Source organism: Schistocerca piceifrons, chromosome 4, assembly GCF_021461385.2.
Source record: "Schistocerca piceifrons isolate TAMUIC-IGC-003096 chromosome 4, iqSchPice1.1, whole genome shotgun sequence".
Lineage (NCBI taxonomy): Eukaryota > Metazoa > Arthropoda > Insecta > Orthoptera > Acrididae > Schistocerca > Schistocerca piceifrons.
The window spans coordinates 669,330,750-669,352,341 of record NC_060141.1 but is presented as its reverse complement, the minus strand read 5'-3'; the positions used below and the strand labels follow the sequence as shown (position 1 = coordinate 669,352,341).

At 43.8% G+C, this 21,592-nt stretch overlaps 1 protein-coding gene across 3 annotated transcripts in view; it reads right to left on the bottom strand.

The window, feature by feature from the left end:
• Window positions 1-21,188, bottom strand: part of LOC124795247 (nephrin-like) — a 120,870-nt gene extending 99,682 nt beyond the window's left edge. For 2 of the 3 annotated variants that reach the window (XM_047259182.1, XM_047259184.1), the window contains exons 1-3: window positions 21,072-21,188; window positions 20,775-20,896; window positions 3,685-3,845 (exon numbers count right to left, since the gene is read on the bottom strand). In XM_047259182.1, the coding sequence (XP_047115138.1) occupies window positions 3,685-3,845; window positions 20,775-20,883 (270 nt within the window). In that variant the 5' untranslated portion in view covers window positions 20,884-20,896; window positions 21,072-21,188. Of the gene's footprint in view, window positions 1-3,684; window positions 3,846-20,774; window positions 20,897-21,064 lie in introns of all 3 variants that reach the window. The other variant, XM_047259183.1, reaches the window with a different exon arrangement.
• Between the last annotated feature and the right edge of the window lie 404 nt (window positions 21,189-21,592).

The following is a 21,592-nucleotide window of genomic DNA, read 5'->3' as shown; positions in this document are numbered from 1 at the left end:
GGCTGTTTTTCAAGGAGTTCCTTGTGGGGTGGGGTGTGGCTATCTACTTAAAAAAATGGTATTCCATTTGAGTCCATAGACGCATCATGGCACGGCACTGAGTGGATATTTGGAAGTTGTGCAGGGGCAGTTGAATGAGGGTGAAACTAAACTTCTAATTGTTGTTGGTTATAGGTCCTCTAACTTTGACTTCATAGCATATCTGATCAAGCTAGAGAGGATTCTTGATTCACTTTGTAGGAAGTACTAGAAATTAGTTGTATGTGGTGACTTCAATATAAATTTTGTATGTGATGGAGCAAGAAAAGGGATGTTGGTAGACCATATAAATTCATATGATCTGATGCAGACAGTGTTTTTTTCCAACAAGGGTGCAGGGGAACCGTAGCACAGACAGATACAATATTTTTATTCGTTCTTCATTGCTAGATGGGCATTCTGTTAGTAAAAGGGTGAATGGCCTTTCAGAACATGCGACACAAATTTTAACACAAAAATGGCACATATAATTACAAACTATGTGGGAAAATTAATCCCACAGCAATAGAGACTTTTTTAAACCTTGCAAAGGAACAAGAGTGGCAGGATTTTTATAGTTTCGATAACATAGATGATAAATATAATGCGTTCATTAAAATGTTTCTCATGCTCTTTGAGAATTGCTTAGCATTAGAACGTTCGAAACGGGGTACTAGCATTAGTTGGCAGCCTGGGTGGCTGACTAGTGGGATAAGGGTATCTTGTAGAACAAAGTGGGAATTATATGAAAATGTTAGAAGTAGTCACAATCAAGCTACAGCAGCCCATGACAAACCGTACTGTAAGTTGCTTAAAAATGTTATTAGGAAGACAAAGAGTATGTGGTATGCAAATAAAACAGCTAATTCACAGGATAAAATTAAACCCATATGGTCAGTTGAGAAGGAAGTGTCTGATCAGCAGCACAAAGTGGACGATATAAAGTCAGTTCACGGTAAAAATATTTCTGTTACTAATAAATCAGATATATGTACAGTATTTAACAATTATTTTCTGAGCGTTGCTGGTGAATTAAATAAAAATATAGTTTCTGTAGGGAATCGTACAACTTTCTTGGCAAATGCCTTTCCAAGATTGATGCCTGAAAAACTCCTCTGCGATACAGACAAGGGGGAGATTAGGTCAGTAATTGAATCACTGAAGACTAAGGACTCTCATGGATATGAAGGAGTGCCCAGCAGAATATTAAAGTACTGTGCTGCACATGTTAGTCCCGTACTTAGCCATATTTGTAATTTTTCCTTAGGAATGGTCAGTTTCCTGAAGGATTAAACTACTCAGTAGTAAGACCACTTTATGAAAAGGGAGAAAAGGATAATGTAGACAATTTTAGACCTGTTTGTATGCCATCAGTGTTTGCTAAACTTATTGAAAAGAATGTGTATATAAGGTTAATTGATCATTTTGTATCACACGATTTGCTGTCAAATGTACAGTTCGGCTTTAGAAGTCGTTTAACGACTGAAAATGCTATTTTCTCTTTCCTCTGTGAGGTACTGGATGGGTTAAACAAAAGGTTTCAAACGCATGACATATATTTTAATTTAAATAAGGCTTTTGATTGTGTTGATCACAAAATATTGCTCCAGAAGCTGTGACCAATACGGAATATGGGGAGTAACTCACAAGGTCATAATTCACAGTGTTGAGAATTGTTGTGATGTCGGGTCTGAGTGGGGTACAGTCAAGTGAGGAGTGCCCCAGGGATCAGTGTTAGGGCCACTCTTGTTCCTTATTTATATAAATGATATACCCTCTAGTATTACAGGTAACTCTCACGTTTGCTGGTGACTCTAGCTTGGTAGTAAAGGATGATGTGTGCAACAATGGCATGGTTGCAAGTAGTGTAGTTCATGACCTAAGGCCGGTGTGGCCATGAGGTTCTAGGCGCTTCAGTCTCGAGCCGCGTGACCGCTACGGTCGCAGTTTCGAATCCTGCCTCGGGCATGGATGTGTGTGATGTCCTTAGGTTGGTTAGGATTAAGTAGTTCTAAGTTCTAGGGGGCTGATGACCACAGATGTTAAGTCCCATAGTGCTCAGAGCCATTTGAAATCATGACTTAAGTTAATGGCTTGTAGAAAATAAACTAACGCTAAATCACAGCATGACTAAGTTTTTACAGTTTCTGACTGACAGTTCAACAAAACCTGACGTTTCAATTTCACAGAATGGGCATGTGATTAGGGAAATTGAACAGTTCGAATTTCTAGGTGCTCCGATAAATAGTAAACTGTCATGGAAAGCCCATGTTCAGGATCTTGTTCAAAGACTTAGTGCTGCCATTTTTACTATTCCAATGGTATCTGAAGTGAGTGACAGGAAATTTTTTCTACTTTGCTTATTTTCATTCGCTTATGTCGTATGGTACTACATTTTGGGGTAACTCTTCCCATTCTAAAAGGATATTTTTGATTCAGAAATTGGCTGTTCGGGCATTAAATGGTATAAGTTCACGAACCTATTGTCGATCCCTGTCCACGAGTCTGGGTATTTTGATATTGGCCTCCCAATATATATATATATTCCTTACTGTCATTTGTTGTTAAAAATATTAGCCTATTCCCAAGAATAAGCAGCTTTCAATCAGTTAATACCCGGCAGAAATCAGACCTGCTTAACTCTGGTGCTGAAAGGTGTGCAGTATACTGCTGCATCCATTTTCAATAAGCTACCGCTCGAATTCAAATTTTAGCAGTAATCGACGCCCTTTCAAATCGAAACTGAAGAGTTTCCTCATGGGTCACTAATATTCTGTCGAAGAGTTTCTTGAAAAACTAAGCTCATCTTGTTGCATTGTTGATTGCTTTTATTTATGGATTGACATTTTCGGGTTCATAAACATTTCATTTTTATCTGTTATTACTTGTATGTTGTAATTACGAGTACTGACATGTTCCATGTCCTTGCTCCTCAATTTGGTCCTACGGAACTTGACGTGTAAATAAATAAAAAAAACTACGAAGGAGTTGATATGGATGACAGATTACCATGTCACCGGGCAAAATTGCTCGTGATAGGTTTGAAGAACGATCTGGCCAATCCGGACGAATAATTCAGCGACTCAGAGCACCCATAATGAATCCAGTCGACCATACATGCGACATAATCTAAAGTTTAGTTCGTGCACAATATTGGATGACTGTAGAGGCAGCGTAGATCATTATTCCTACAGTGGATTTTCAAGGACTTGTTAAGTGCGGGCAAAAGTAGGTCCGACACGATATTTAGAAATATCCCAATGACTTTCGCCACGTCAGTGTATACGTCAAGGAAAAATCCATCGACTGGTTGAGGACTGACACCCGAAGTTTCAGTCTTGTTGTATGGCACCCAATAAACCACCGGGGCAATCTTCGATATCTGACGTGGTAGAAATTGTAACGGGCAGTGGATCTCGCACACCAACAGGATGACGTTGTCGCTTGTAATGGTAGAAATTAGTGTATGATAATAAACTGTTACTAGCTCCAGCTCCAAAACATTACTTTTGTTAGATGTGACTTCTCAGATACTTAGCGACAGTTATGGCGTATCCCGCATGTTTACATCTTTCTGGTCGTACGACTTGGCAACATAAGACATTAGAGGGCGTGACAGTTATTTTGTGCGGGTTGCGTTACTATGGAAAACAAACCAGCACGTACCAGTGTGCGCTCTATACTGTTGTGCAGCTTCCGATCACCGAGCCACCAGAAGATGTCTGGCGGTGTCTCCCCGTCCACAGCGCGGCACGTGATCTCGTAGCTGAGGCCTGCGGTCAGTGGCTGCTCGATGTTAATCAGGATGCTGGCTGGCGGCGACCCGTCTGCAACACCGCGCAAGATTGGCCTTGACAGGCAATATTCCTCGGGGAATACCCTACTCTCTATTATGCTATTATGTACCTTTCTCGAAATGACTCTCAAACGGAGCGGTGATTCCCTCGTATCATAAGCAGTGTTGGGGGATCCAAAGGGACGCATCCTCGCTTTATTTAAGACAGTTAATTTATCTTACTTACATCACAAATATTTATTCATGGACATCAGTTTTGCATATATTAGAAAGCGAAACATCATTTTAGTCGGAAAATAACTCAAAATAAGTTGCAACAGTAAAAAAAAAAGTTTATGTGACCCTTATAACAGTGATGTGAAATGAAAGATAAAAATTTACCCTGCTACAAAAATTTATATTGCTACAAGAGGAACATAGTGTGTGAAAAATTGATGGTATACAATGAACGTAACATATGCACTGTTACACAGTTTTCCGCCAGTGCTTAATATTAAACCAAGTTCTTCTCTCCACACGCTTCACACATCTGTGAAAAACAAGTTTGGCTGACTGGACTACTGCTGTAGGTACAGTATGGGTTTGTCTTTCTCTTGCTGGCACGGCAACACAGAGCTGTTTCATCTTCACTAATATAAGAAGACTCACTTTCATCACTTGCATCGGCACCTTCATCTTCGTCTAACATTTTCACCGCAATTCCAAAAATTTGTATCAAAAGCTGACATACGTGAATCAGAGCCAGCAGTCAGAGCAAAAAGGACAATAAATGAATGTAGTACAGGACAATAAAAATTATTTATAGTGGATACTTAAATTTTAACCATAATAGAGGCAGAAATGCTTACGGGATCATGAGGTCAACAACGGCACCACCCAAATTTTACAGCCTGGGCCTGAGAAGGCGGACGACTTGAAAAAGCTTCTTGTTTATCTTCTGGTCGGTTATCAACTGCTGACCAGTTATGTGGAACCATCAATAACAGAATGACCAAAATAGGAAGAAGTTTTGGTATCACCTGCAACTATATGCAACTTAATGTAGGCAAAAGGATAAATATTTTGTCTACATTAAGTTGTATGCAGTTGCAGATGACAAACTGTAAAGAAAACAGACACTATAGAAACGTAATACAGCAGGAAAACCACACCATGGGGCGAGAAGGTGTGAATACACAATTTTGTGTGCTCTTCAAAAGTCTGTAATTACGATTTGCAAACTAATATTTACATGTATATAAACAGTAAAGAACATTCCTTATGTTAGCAGCCATAAAATAAAAAACCCACTGATGATGCTGCAACTGCAGTGGAACATGTCTGGGGCAAAAAACAATATCGTCTTTTGCTAAAGGCGGGCTCCACCAGAAAACATATGTTATTGTTATAGCAAACACAGACAAAAGAGCTTCAACCTCAAGATGATAAGTGCTTTACAATTTCGATTAACTTTCCAAAATTTAAGGGAACAGAGTTTGTCGTTTTCACGTCCATCAAATTATATAGAAGGCTTCGAGTGTGAATGAGACATGTTCAATTTCATCCGAGTGATTTCTCCTGGCCCATGCTGGTACTTTGGTCAGAGTTTCTGTCTTCCTATGAGCTCTTACAACATTCGACTGTAGAATTTGCTCTAGGCTCCTGTAAGTTACAAAAGTGGGAAATTGTGCTCTCTTATACAGGGTGTTACAAAAAGGTACGGCCAAACATTCAGGAAACATTTCTCACACACAAAGAAAGAAAATATGTTATGTGGACACGTGTCCGGAAACGCTTACTTTCCATGTTAGAGCTCATTTTATTACTTCTCTTCAAATCACATTAATCATGGAATGGAAACACACAGCAACAGAACGTACCAGCGTGACTTCAAACACTTTGTTACAGGAAATGTTCAAAATGTCCTCCGTTAGCGAGGATACATGCATCCACCCTCCGTCGCATGGAATCCCTGATGCGCTGATGCAGCCCTGGAGAATGTCGTATTGCATCACAGCCGTCCACAATACGAGCACGAAGAGTCTCTAAATTTGGTACCGGGGTTGCGTAGACAAGAGCTTTCAAATGCCCCCATAAATAAAAGTCAAGAGGGTTGAGGTCAGGAGAGCGTGGAGGCCATGGAATTGGTCCGCCTCTACCAATCCATCGGTCACCGAATCTGTTGTTGAGAAGCGTACGAACACTTCGACTGAAATGTGCAGGAGCTCCATCGCGCATGAACCACATGTTGTGTCGTACTTGTAAAGGCACAGGTTCTAGCAGCACAGGTAGAGTATCCCGTATGAAATCATGATAACGTGCTCCATTGAGCGTAGGTGGACGAAACTAAAATGAGCTCTAACATGGAAATTAAGCGTTTCCGGACACATGTCCACATAACTTTTCTTTATTTGTGTGTGAGGAATGTTTCGTGAAAGTTTGGCCGTGCCTTTTTGTAACACCCTGTAGATACGTGCGTCGATTCCCTGGGCGGAGAATTCTCGATGAACATGAACTAGAAAATATATTGGACTGGAAAATATATTAGTTCCACATCCGGAGAGATAGAATATAAAACAGAAATACCATCTGCTCTCAGCAGATGAAGACTCCCAGATTCAGCGCTAGTAGGAAAACGTACATTTCAAATTTAACGTATGTTATTAACAACTATAATTTGCTCTACGAAAAAAAAGAAAAAGAGAATATGAAAACGATGCACCACGAAGGAATTATACGAATGGAACGCAGTCGGTTGATGTGACGTACATGTACAGACACATAAATGATTATAATTTCAGAAAACTTGAATGATTTCTTTAAGAGAAGGAACTTCACAAATTGAGTAAGTCAGTAGCAAGTTGGTCCACCTCTGGTCCATATGCAAGCACTTATTTGGCTTGGCATTTATCGATGGAATTCTTGGATGTCATTCTGAGGGATATCGCACCAAAATATGTCCAATTGGTGCAACAGACCGTTAAAATCCCAAGCTGGTTGGAAGGCCCAGCCCATTAAGCTCCAAACGTTCTCAGTTGGGAAGAAACTCGGAGACTTTACTGTCCTAAGCAGGATTTACTAAGCAGGAAGACCAGCAATAGGAACTCAAGTCGTGTGGGGACAGACATTAGCTCTCTCAAATCTAAGCCGATGACATATGCCACATAGGGCAACAAAACAGAGCTCAGAACATCGTTGCTGTACCACTGTGCTACAGCGGATGATAAACAACGTGGTCCTGATGTGAAAAGAAATGGCGAAACTATCCATTACCCCTGGTGGTCGGGCCACATGGCAGGGAATATCCAGGTTGGTATACCGTTGCTGTCCGGGGCGGCTCCAGACTCGTCGTCGCTGACCTTCGGGCTCACCTCGAGGCGGGACTGATCAGTGAAGACAAATTCACTACAGGCAATGAGAATCTACGCCAAAGACGTATCTGCATACCAACCTGCCTGTCGCACAGCATGTGGCCCGACACCTAGGAATGATGGTTTGGGGTATCATTTGTTTTCATAGTAGAGCCACTTAAATTGTCAACGGCGGCTCCCTCACAGGACAGCGGTACGTCCACGACAGTTTACTCTCCATGGCAAGCCATCCTAGACTTACATTTCACAAGACGGTGTTCGGCTTTACATTACGACAGTTTCTACTGCTTGTTATCGTGCATGCCAAGCCCTAACTTGGCAAGCAAGGTCCCCCGATACCTCCAGAAATGAGATCTTTTGAGCATTACGGACAAGACCCTCCGAAGTAACTCGGGATTTTTACGATCTAGCGCAACAGTTGGACAGAATTTACACGATATCCCTCAGGAGCATATGCAAAAATTCTGTAAGTCAGTGCCAAGCCCAATAACGGCTTGCATAAGCGCCATAGGTGGAGGAACGCGTTATTGTCATGCTCAGTTAGTGAAGCTCCTTGCCTTGAATAAATAATCTAATTTTTCTGAAATTGTAAAAATTTGTTTGTGTGTACATGAACATCATATATACCGATTGCCGTCCTAGTCGGATAATTCTTTTATTTGCGTCGATTTTGTTTGTCTTAGAGTGTATATTCAATAGATATTTACTTATTAGATTTAGGTACATGATAGATCACTTTTGAACGTACCGTGTCATATAGTTGTTTCAAACTATATAAAGATGGCAAACCTTACGTTTACTGGAAGATGTTCGTTTCTTAATTCATATTAGAATGTTTTCCTGTAGACGATATCTAGATAAACTGATTCACTGGAGAATAGTGCTTAAATTTGATTTAACTGCTGCCTCTTTATGACAGATGTTTCACTTATATTTCATTTACGGCTTAAATATTTCTGATTCAAACAAAGGAGGAATCATCGGAGCCAAGTGCATATACCTGTTGTTATATTCATTTAATACTACATATTATGTCTTTCTGTGATCTCCAAGGCTGAAATAAGTAGTAAAAGATAACTTTCTCTGTCCCACTGAATGATATTCCAACCGAATCCTTACACAAACGCGTCACCAAAAATTATTTAACTTGACCCTCTCTCCAGTATTAAACAACGGCCATTATTATGAGAACCGTCTCTGAAATGTGTTCCTTTCTGATGGAATGCAGATGGTTCTGTACATATCTGTAAGCAGACTGAGCTGTAAAACTTTGTGAGTGTTATCATAAAACACTGTAACACGAGAAAATTCCCTTTTCTGGACTCTGCGGCCTCGTTGGAGCAACACTTCTCAAATTAGAGTTGGAATCACGCATATGACAATTATCTGAAATTTAAATGTACCGTTACTGTGTGCATTCTACACAGACACAGAATATGTAACGAATGTACGGAATTCAACTGTAATTAGTTAGTAAATAGTAAACGTGGATTCTGTAAACTGAGTTTTGTAAAACTCATTTCGCTCTGTTGCTCCATGAACTTCGAAACGCAGTAGACAATACGTCCTAAGTTGATATCATGTTTCACTTTCGAAAAGGATTCGATGCAATTTTCTGCCGTCGTTTCATGAATTAAACTCGAGTTTGCTGAGAAATTCACGCCTGCTTTCAGACAGCATTCAGTTGGCTGTTGGTGTTGCGTTGTGTATCATGTAGCGATTTATTATTGAAAATCTGAGACCATACGTGACAACATACTACTTTCACCCCACCAACTGACCTTGACAGGAAAGACAAAAGAACTGTAGCTCATGCAGTCGATCTTGTTTCTCACCAATTGTGATTCCAACACGGAAGGAAGCAGAGCGTAGTGCTACCAGAAGTACTCTCCGCCACGCACCATAAGGGGATTTGTGACGTATAGATATGGACATATGATACGCTACGAATATGCTTACAGGACTATGTCACATCATCCGTGTGACAGCTGTGTTGACGAAGGACGAGAAAATTCACATTAAAAAAAAATACTGAACTACTAGATACTAAATCATATGGATGCCAAATATCGTAATAAATAAACCATGTTGAATCAAAATGGACCAATAAATTTTGAAATACAGGACAGGCATGTTCATAGATGCCCATTTAGATAATGCCGTATCCAGTAATGGACAATCCCTTAAAAAAAATCTTTAAAAAGGTAAAACACTAAGCAACAGATGATCAAAAGCATTCTGGTCCCGACTGAAGGATGTACCTGTACATTCATCTTCATTTCACTAGCATGTATTTCATCATGATGGCCTAATGATGGCCGCGTCCATTGCATTCGACAAGCCACACGTTCCTCCTACGTCGTGCCAGATGGAGACCACCTCAGGAAGTCCCGTCTTTGTTGACTGGTTACCGCTTTGGTGAAACTACGATCCCCGAGCTGGATCTGGTGAGAGCCGACAGACCTCTGCAACTGTTAACTCTAGACATGCTTCAGCCCGTATCTCGTTGATGGCACAAACCCCCACCCCACAAAAAAATACCTGAATCTCATGGTATGCATCGTGCCTCATGGTGTGAATGCCTGTGTAAATGTCATTGAAGGGAAGCCAGCAGCATCTCAGTTTGTACAAGGCTTGGCCTGTAATCAGGGACTGGGTGAACTCTTGTGGCACTGGTACTCATGTAACGCGAAAGAAGCTAATTACCTTTTAAGAATACTCTCTTAGTGGATGGAGTGTGCCAACGATAGCATGTAAATACCCAGCCGAACCACAGCATGCATCACGGCAGCCTTCCTAAATGTGATCCTAAAAATGTAAGGAACTGTTAGACTAAATGGCCACAATGATGTCAAACGCTTTCCTGATTGTTGAAAGGAGCTACGACCTCATTTACGCGGTATCTCTACTCTATATACAAAAAGTTAGACCGTACTGCATGTTGAGTACAACATAGTACAAAATGAAAAGGAAAGGTGGGCAACTATCGTCGTAGAAAACATGGACAGGAGCAGAATGGTAACTGAACATGTTAACGCTGTAGACAGAAGATTTACGTAACCTATATTTGTCCACTTACACGAAGACATGTTACAAATAACGCAGAAGAAACAGAGTCCAGCTTATTCGGTAGCATCTAGGATATAGCGTCCCACAGTAAAGTGGCTCCAAGCGCTGTCGCCGGCCGTCCTATATTGCCGCAGCAGAGAGCGCTCATAGTCTACAAAATGGTTCAAATGGCTCTAAGCACTATGAGACTTAACATCTGAGGTCATCAGTCCCCTAAAACTTAGAACTACTTAAACCTAACCAACCTAAGGACATCACACATATCCATGTCCGAGGCAGGTTCCGAACCTGCGACCGTAACAGCAGCACGGTTCCGGACTGAAGCGCCTAGAACCGCTCGGCCACACATAGTCCACAGCTGCTGGAGATGTGGCACAGTGAGTGCTCATCATTGGTTCTGCCATATATCTTGCGAGCGCTATCGGCGTCTAACCGAAGCTTGCCTTTCCGTTACCAACTGTAAAACGCCAGTGGGCTGGTATTAATGTGTGATATTGCACTGAAAGAGAGAGACTCTGAAACGGTACGTTTTTGGTCTACGCAGTGACTTTTGGAAAAGATTGTTTCATATCTCCGACAGCGTGGGATACCTATTCCAATAATTATTCAGTTTTCAGAAAGTAGTGTCCACTCGACAGGATATTCAAGTTACAATGTGTTCATTTATTTCACGAAACAGCAACCACTTGACAGTAGGGGACTTCAATCATCTAAACCGATTTCCCTCACCCTTCATTCTTCAGAAGCTTTCAGCGCTCATAATACGTTATGTAGCTATATCTTAATCCGACCGACGTTTGAGTGATTGAAATTAATCAGTTTGGGAAACTTGACGAGCCACAACTCGATAGAGAAATATTTTAGTACCGCAACAGGCACTGATCGCAACAGACCGACCTTCTACTCTCACAGACTCTGCTCTATGGGTAAGGGTAGACGAGCACTACTCGAATGACCACACCCCACTTTCTGTCAGCCTCGTAGACAGAACAGAGTCATGAAGTAAACCTTCCAAACAGGTGCTCAGCAAGGAAAACTTAAACATATATAACCTGTTTGTCGGTTGCTACGATGGCCTCCTAGAGAGGCTCTGCCGCTTGTACGTCTACACCAATGTCTTCAGCCCATCATAGGATATAGCCTGTCCCTTGCTAGAACGGTAAGAGTCGTTGCTTAACAACGGAAGTACGCACAGCGCTGCGAAGATTGCAGCGTAGAGCAAATGCAAATACTCTAGAAGCTGTTCGGATAGCGAGACTAGGCCAGTCGAGAAGACAGAGAGCTAGGCAGAACTAATGTCAGTTCGAGTAACGACAAGAACTTTAATCCATCATCCTGAACGTGGGAATTGAACATAGAGTTAGCTACTGTTCATACACCGCTTCTGGGCTATAGTTACGGCTCGCTACGATAAATGCTGCTCTTTGCAGCTGCGTAGGAAAGACGCTAGAGTGGTTTAGAAATACACTCCTGGAAATTGAAATAAGAACACCGTGAATTCATTGTCCCAGGAAGGGGAAACTTTATTGACACATTCCTGGGGTCAGATACATCACATGATCACACTGACAGAACCACAGGCACATAGACACAGGCAACAGAGCATGCACAATGTCGGCACTAGTACAGTGTATATCCACCTTTCGCAGCAATGCAGGCTGCTATTCTCCCATGGAGACGATCGTAGAGATGCTGGATGTAGTCCTGTGGAACGGCTTGCCATGCCATTTCCACCTGGCGCCTCAGTTGGACCAGCGTTCGTGCTGGACGTGCAGACCGCGTGAGACGACGCTTCATCCAGTCCTAAACATGCTCAATGGGGGACAGATCCGGAGATCTTGCTGGCCAGGGTAGTTGACTTACACCTTCTAGAGCACGTTGGGTGGCACGGGATACATGCGGACGTGCATTGTCCTGTTGGAACAGCAAGTTCCCTTGCCGGTCTAGGAATGGTAGAACGATGGGTTCGATGACGGTTTGGATGTACCGTGCACTATTCAGTGTCCCCTCGACGATCACCAGTGGTGTACGGCCAGTGTAGGAGATCGCTCCCCACACCATGATGACGGGTGTTGGCCCTGTGTGCCTCAGTCGTATGCAGTCCTGATTGTGGCGCTCACCTGCAAGGCGCCAAACACGCATACGACCATCATTGGCACCAAGGCAGAAGCGACTCTCATCGCTGAAGACGACACGTCTCCATTCGTCCCTCCATTCACGCCTGTCGCGACACCACCGGAGGCGGGCTGCACGATGTTGGGACGTGAGCGGAAGACGGCCTAACGGTGTGCGGGACCGTAGCCCAGCTTCATGGAGACGGTTGCGAATGGTCCTCGCCGATACCCCAGGAGCAACAGTGTCCCTAATTTGCTGGGAAGTGGCGGTGCGGTCCCCTACGGCACTGCGTAGGATCCTACGGTCTTGGCGTGCATCCGTGCGTCGCTGCGGTCCGGTCCCAGGTCGACGGGCACGTGCACCTTCCGCCGACCACTGGCGACAACATCGATGTACTGTGGAGACCTCACGCCCCACGTGTTGAGCAATTCGGCGGTACGTCCACCCGGCCTCCCGCATGCCCACTATACGCCCTCGCTCAAAGTCCGTCAAGTGCACATACGGTTCACGTCCACGCTGTCGCGGCATGCTACCAGTGTTAAAGACTGCGATGGAGCCCCGTATGCCACGGCAAACTGGCTGACACTGACGGCGGCGGTGCACAAATGCTGCGCAGCTAGCGCCATTCGACGGCCAACACCGCGGTTCCTGGTGTGTCCGCTGTGCCGTGCGTGTGATCATTGCTTGTACAGCCCTCTCGCAGTGTCCGGAGCAAGTATGGGGGTCTGACACACCGATGTCAATGTGTTCTTTTTTCCATTTCCAGGAGTGTATCACCATGCGTCAATTGTGTTGGTTCAGAGCCTATAATTTCACTTTTGATAACGTAACCGTACTGGAGGTGGTCATACTTGAGATGTTCTTACACTATGCATCTGCAAGTGATATTAATATTTTTCCATACTGACCCTAAATACGATACTATGTGGAGAAAAAGTATCATCTGATAGTTACACATAAATGGATTCAGTGATCATTTCCGCATTTTTCTGCGGTTCTTTCTTGCTGAACATTCTTTCAATACAGGCTTCAAATACTCTCCCATATAAATTTATTGAAGTTAGCGGTATCTTACAGGATACTGCTTTATTTGCAACTGCTATCAATATTATATTCCCGAGATGAGGTGACCTGTGAATTCCTTCTTATTTGTGAACAACTTCTACATTTCCATCTAGTCCCACGTCATACTCTCCCCAATTACAACTGACACTTACGAAGATAAGGGAAGATAAGCAGGAACAGATTTTAATTTCGCCCTTGGAAAATTTGACCTCATTGTTTTTAATAACGAATACTCTCGTATTAATTCATCTGTCTTCTGAAAATGTGTTGTTGTACATTTTAAGGACTCAATGAGGTGTCTGGGTCTCTTAACGTACAAGAAATTCTCTTGGAAGCCACATGTTTGGAGATTAAAAATAACAGAGCTTGAAGTATTTGACATCAAGAAGTATGCGCATTGGTAGCTGAACAGCTATTGGCTGATCCAAGAACGCTCCTTGTGGTCAAACAGACATTCAGGCAACAAAACCAAATGGCTCTGAGCACTATGGGACTTAACTTCTGAGGTCATCAGTCCCCTAGAACTTAGACCTACTTAAACCTAACTAACCTAAGGAAATCACACACATCCATGCCCGAGGCACGATTCGAACCCGCGACCGTAGCGGTCGCGCGGCTCGAGACTGTAGGGCCTAGAACCGCTCGGCCACCAACATAACCAGTTAACGTCTTTGACCGACTTTACACAATCGCTCATGAGCGACAAAACCGATATACAAACAAAAGAGAATTTTAGGTATATGGGTGCACCTTGTGTTTATAAAGTGTATCCTAAAACTAGGATAATTTTATACTTGACAGTATGCTATAAACTGTTCACTCAACATTTTATAATAAACATATTCAAAAATTAATTGATCACCTATATTTTAACGTAGTATTTACAGATGAATCCAAACCAGGGACCACTGTTGGCTTTGCCACCATGTTGCCTGACGTTATTTTCAGGACCCGTCTCTCCAGTCAGGTTAATGTATTTCATGCTGAAATCTGTGCGATTCTGAGTGCTATGGAGATGAGACGTAAATAATGGCTGAGTTCCTGACGTGTGACAATTTACTCAGCGTCCTGCAGTGCATTCAACGTATGAACCCAGCAGAAAAAACCGTCCAGAATGTCAAGGACGCCCCCGTTTAGCCACAGAGATAAGGGAAAGCTCTGATTTTCTGCTGTATCCCCGGACAGGTGTTCAGTACCCCTGATAAGTGGTGACGTACCCTAACGACTGGGATCCAAGCTGCTATCCGAAATGCGATTACGGAGCGATGCCTTGCAGGGCGTGATGGATAACAAACTGCGATCATCAAGGAGGGCGTAAGGTCACGGCGAACGCCGTTCCAGCCCGTTACATGAGTTTTGGGAATAGAGTACACTGACGCACGTCTTCTTCCTCTGTTATGGATCCTTGCAGGTTTTTGTGTTAGCAACGTTTCGATTACAAGTCACCTCAGTATAACTGTCTGTATTTTATATAATGATGAAGGAGGCGAATACAGTGTGTTAGAAGATCTTCCTTTCATTTTACGTTGCCTTGAGATGAATGTAGCACGTGTTTTAACATTTTGTGTTGTGTCATATTTCTTCCTAGACTGTTAGGCAGAAAACATCAGCGTATACATATGATGTTTGGTACATCCAATTAGTAAAAGACCAGCTAAAAGAAGATTTCCGAATTTGCTGATTCGTGTCTTTTCTAGTCTGACAGTACATGTGATCTTATTCAGCTTCAATGTCTCTGAATTTCATATACACTAACGGAAATGAAATTTGTACACATCTTAAAGATTTCCAATCATGTCAAGATTTATGGCTGCAATAATGAATCTTGAGTGTATGAAATGGTTACTTGTACAGTTCAATTACACTAGTGGTTCTGAGGTGCCAGATATCGACCTGTACTGAAATTTCCATATTAGCAAGTGTGGTGTAGCCTCCATGGACGGCCATGCTGTTGCTGACTCCGGCATCCAGTCAATCATACAGATGGCGAATACTGCCCCGGTGTACGTTAATCCACGCCTGCTCGAATTGTTCATGTTGTTCTGTAAGAGTTGTTAGTAAAGTCGTACGAATCACTTCTCATCCCATCATACGCCAAAGGTGTTCGATTGGTGACAAAACCGGAGATGGTTCTTGCCAGGGAAGCTGATGCACGTCTTGTAGAGCAAGTTGAGTTTCATGGGCAGTGTGTGGGTGCCCAATACCCTTTTGGAACAATAACTCACCCTACTGCCGCAAGGACGGCAAAAGCACGGGTCTAACAATACCGATACATGTACCGAGCGCCGGTTAGCGTCCCAACTAGAAATACCAATGGTGAAACATTGTTATAGCGTTGTTGCAGCTTATCGCACCCAAGATCATTGAGGCGTGGGGTGCAGCCAGTGTGTCTTGGACGAATGCAGTCTACGAGACAGCGCCCACCGTGTGTACGTCGTACTCGCAAACGACCATCACTGACATGGAGACAGAATCTGCTTTCATTGCTGAAGAGTGCATCGCGGTATTCCATATCCCAATGTATCCTCTCACGGCACGAGTTCAGCTGTGTACGTCGATCCTGTGGCGTGAGTAGAAGCTGACTAGAGGTGTGAGTGCCCGCAGTCCCACTGGTAACAACCGATTCGCAACTGTTCGTGTTGACACGTCTGGCTTGACAAGCTCGCTTATCTGTGCTGCGGTAGCTGTACGATGTGCTACTGCTGGCCCTACAATAAGACGATGCTCTTGGGCGCCGGCCGCGGTGGCCGTGCGGCTCTAGCGCTGCAGTCCGGAACCGCGGGGCTGCTACGGTCGCAGGTTCGAATCCTGCCTCGGGCATGGATGTGTGTGATGTCCTTAGGTTAGTTAGGTTTAAGTAGTTCTAAGTTCTAGGGGACTGATGACCTAAGATGTTAAGTCCCATAGTGCTTAGAGCCATTTTTTTTGCTCTTGGGCGTCTGTGCTGTGTGGACGTCTAGAACCTCCTCTACGGTGTTACAATGCTCACGTAACCAGTGATACCAGCATCGTTGCACAGCTGATGCAGCACGTTCAGCTTGAGTGGCAGGTCCCCTAAAGGACTGGCCCCCCACTCGGAAGGGTTCAATTTGAGCTCTTACAAACTCGCGCATATGACTGTAGGAAGCACTGAAGTGTCTCCCTGGCATGGCTGCCTCCTTGCTTCACGCGTTTGCACCGTAGTGTGATCATTCTCTATTAAGGGATAGATGGAAAATGGAAATGTGCGTTTGGTGTCGTTGGCCTAGAGGCCCCTTGCGGGGCAGGTCCGGCCGCCTTGGTGCAAGTCTTATTATATTCGACGCCACATGAGCGACCTGCGCGCCAGATGAAGACAAAACAACACTTAGAGTATGAGCGGAGAAAACAGCCGACCCAGCCGGGAATCGAACCCGGGGCCCTAGGATATCAATCCCTCACGCTGACCACTGTTGGTTTTTTTTTTCGATATACACTCCTGGAAATTGAAATAAGAACACCGTGAATTCATTGTCCCAGGAAGGGGAAACTTTATTGACACATTCCTGGGGTCAGATACATCACATGATCACACTGACAGAACCACAGGCACATAGACACAGGCAACAGAGCATGCACAATGTCGGCACTAGTACAGTGTATATCTACCTTTCGCAGCAATGCAGGCTGCTATTCTCCCATGGAGACGATCGTAGAGATGCTGGATGTAGTCCTGTGGAACGGCTTGCCATGCCATTTCCACCTGGCGCCTCAGTTGGACCAGCGTTCGTGCTGGACGTGCAGACCGCGTGAGACGACGCTTCATCCAGTCCCAAACATGCCCAATGGGGGACAGATCCGGAGATCATGCTGGCCAGGGTAGTTGACTTACACCTTCTAGAGCACGTTGGGTGGCACGGGATACATGCGGACGTGCATTGTCATGTTGGAACAGCAAGTTCCCTTGCCGGTCTAGGAATGGTAGAACGATGGGTTCGATGACGGTTTGGATGTACCGTGCACTATTCAGTGTCCCCTCGACGATCACCAGTGGTGTACGGCCAGTGTAGGAGAATGCTCCCCACACCATGATGCCGGGTGTTGGCCCTGTGTGCCTCGGTCGTATGCAGTCCTGATTGTGGCGCTCACCTGCAAGGCGCCAAACACGCATACGACCATCATTGGCACCAAGGCAGAAGCGACTCTCATCGCTGAAGACGACACGTCTCCATTCGTCCCTCCATTCACGCCTGTCGCAACACCACTGGAGGCGGGCTGCACGATGTTGGGGCGTGAGCGGAAGACGGCCTAACGGTGTGCGGGACCGTAGCCCAGCTTCATGGAGACGGTTGCGAATGGTCCTCGCCGATACCCCAGGAGCAACAGTGTCCCTAATTTGCTGGGAAGTGGCGATGCGGTCCCCTACGGCACTGCGTAGGATCCTACGGTCTTGGCGTGCATCCGTGCGTCGCTGCGGTCCGGTCCCAGGTCGACGGGCACGTGCACCTTCCGCCGACCACTGGCGACAACATCGATGTACTGTGGAGACCTCACGCCCCACGTGTTGAGCAATTCGGCGGTACGTCCACCCGGCCTCCCGCATGCCCACTATACGCCCTCGCTCAAAGTCCGTCAACTGCACATACGGTTCACGTCCACGCTGTCGCGGCATGCTACCAGTGTTAAAGACTGCGATGGAGCTCCGTATGCCACGGCAAACTGGCTGACACTGACGGCGGCGGTGCACAAATGCTGCGCAGCTAGCGCCATTCGACGGCCAACACCGCGGTTCCTGGTGTGTCCGCTGTGCCGTGCGTGTGATCATTGCTTGTACAGCCCTCTCGCAGTGTCCGGAGCAAGTATGGTGGGTCTGACACACCGGTGTCAATGTGTTCTTTTTTCCATTTCCAGGAGTGTAGTTCGTTGCGTTTGGTCTGGGCGGACGTCACAAGACATCCGTTCAAGCTGATCGTTGATTCCTTGACTCAGTTTTTTTATTACAAAGAGCACGCAGCCCTCTAACCGAACACGTTGAGCTACCGTGCCGGCACCACTCAGTTATCGGGACGTACAGGGATGGATGGCGCTCTGGTAGCTAAACAAGTATGCTATTGGTGGACGATGTTGAAACCATTACCGGTACAACTACTATCCTTTGGTGGCATATGCCGTCATCAGATCAAAATCAATGTCCTCTCTCCAGTTGTACAAATTTTTTCCCGGCAGTATATATTAACCAGATGTATGAAGAACTTGCGAGGGCACTAATAACTTGATGTTGAGCGCATTAATAAAAGAAACAGTCATTCCAGCACCTGATTAATACTGACATTTTACGATCGAGGTGAGAGTCGGTTTTAACTACACAAGTTACTTAGTGGCTCAGTGGACAAGTGACTGAGCCGAATGTTGTGGATGCTCATACCCCATACTGTAGCAGCAGTTCGTTAATAATACTCCAATAAAATTGTCTATCTGTGCTGTCAAGAAAATAATATTAAATGAATAAGCTCATAAAATCGGGTGAACTTTAGGAGTTAGATTATTGCTGACAACGAGAGAGGTGAAACTCCAATGCTAGTTACACTACGTGTCGAAATGTATACATCCTGGACGCAGGAGACGGGAAGGGCGTAATTCTCCATACACATTTAACGATGACTTTATTATGATTATAAGAGTGGACTTCACATAATTTCTAATAGGAAAACCATATCAGGTAAACACCCCTTCTACGGTAAGAAATTCACTTTCTTCCTTCGTTAGCAAATCCTTATACTACGTAACACATACTAGCAATCAGTCTTTTGTCTGCATGATGGCACGAGGTAGCCTGCAGATAACTGAAGATTTATGCTTCACATGTCTTAACTGCAACTTTCCCCACTTTAGATCAAGGAAAATATTAAAATATGATTGTGTGATTTCAGCGAAAAATTTCTTTTGACTCAAGGCGAAAAACGCTGTCGTGAACCGTATTAGACCTGCCACGGTACCTCAGAGTAGTACCGAAACTACTTCCTTCATCATAGTTCCTATGAAGAACGATTGGGTTCTAATTACTAGTATCTCTGCAGCTCGAAGACTATACCTGTTGGGACAGTAGGTAACCATATATTTGTTTGCTGGACGATTTTGCGAAACGATATCGACAGGTTTGTGGAGCTCATTAAACACAGTATAGATATGTAGGTTCATGGAACAGTGTCAGTTTATCATTTGAACATTCTAATGTATTATTAACTTCTACTTTTGATATTGTACTCTGTTTCAGTGATAAGACCCAACACAAAGGGAGCATTATTAACTTAGCTGCAGGCACGGAATGTCTTAAGTTCTATCATTTGTCTGATGAGGTAGCTTCAGAAAAAGTTGCACAAGAGGTCAAGCTTCTATGGGGTTAACATCGTCAACGATTTCCTTTCAAACAAATTGACTACCGGCAAATATTAACAGCGTTTGGGGAAGACAGTATTGAACCACTCATCCAAAGATGCACATGTGTAGTCGCTTAGTTTTCCATCGTCCCTTGAAAGACAGACAACAAAACGATTCAAGCGTAGTTGTAACGGTGAATCAACGCATTTTTCCCAACTAGATAGTAGGCAATTTATATGGCAAAACTAAGAAATGTAATTTCTTTTTCGGGGTTCCTGTTAGTGCTTTTAATGGAAGATCTGAACATGTGCCTTCTACTTTTTAAAAATTTCGACTTTCCTCAACATCCGTTTTGAAGGTGTACTTCTTGCAAATCAATCAATTATATTTATATAAGAGATTTCAGTTTGTTGCCGTCAGATGCTAGATTCTGCATACTATATCCTCTGCTTATGCGCCTCTATCGATCAGGCTTCTATACACGCTTTGGCTGATGGCCTGAAGCACATATTATTATAGGTATCCGATAGATTAAATAACGATGGAAGGCCGTAACTAAGGACTGTCACATCACATTTGGAATTCACGGTAATGCAGTAAATTAAACACCAGCTATGATTCAGAATTTTAAATGGCACTACAGTAAACATACTTCGCACAGAGACAACTCTCAATTGGAATGAAATGAATCCACTGTTATTGTTCTGAAAATTCAATGGAATACAGGTGGTCTCTCGATATAATGAACATAACCAATAAAAATATGTAATAAATTATCTCGTGTAGAAGAGCTTTTCCTTGAAAGCTCTTAACGGCTGTAGCTGAAGCATTTGAAATTCAGTCATCTTCATACAGTCAGATTTTCAGCAAAAACTGGTATTAAGTATACGAAGAGACAGTTTTGTCTGGAACACTGAGCACCTAGCCCTAGGTCAAAAATCGCTGCTGTTAGGATGAAGGATCTATGGTATGTGACAGTATACTAATATCCTCTAGTTCTGTGAAAAGTTTAATCGTTAGCTCACCCTGTGCAGCGGCATTCTGTAGGGAAATCATAATCACCAGGATCACCGGGATGTGCCGAGTTGTTGCTGCTGCCCGCCGTACCATCTTATTACGGATAACTGTCATCATTTCAGACTGCAACCTGTAAAGATCGAAAAAGATTTTGTTACTTATTACTTCGTTGATAACTTTGAGCTACAAAAATAGTTACAGATGCCAGTAGTTTCGACAGTGAAGAAAGAAGTAATTGGGAAGAAACTTTGACGAACACCTCATATTGAACATATTGACAAATGTGTGAATTATATACTTCTTACGACGTGTGATGCTCCTGCTCGCTGAATTTCTCAGTATTAGACGGAGCTCATTCTCAGCGACCTATCGCTGGGTTCCTCGTGACTGAGACTGGTCCGCTCCGCTGCAGTGATCTGCAGGCTGGACGATTAGAGCAATTGTCAGCAATCATGCCAACTGCGCATGCGTTAAGCTGCCGCTTGCTTGAAGAATGGCGCATCATTGCTGTTTTGACGTGGGTCGATGAGTAGGTGACGTATTTCTTCTTTTATACTGAAGTAGCAACGCATGTGTGCTTTTAATAAGAAAAACATTAGGAAAATTATACATGGGTCTGCTGTGGGAAGCGACATAACATTACCAAGAAAAACATAGCCCTTAATACTCATGACGACCAGGCGACAACGGTTACCAGGTAAAAATGTTATTTTTGATTTAAAAACAGATTATCTGAGTGCCGCCCCTTTTGGAAACGTACATAAAGCAAATTACTGGTGGCTGGCAGCGAATGCTTGAAGATATTTCACAACATGTCGTGGAATAA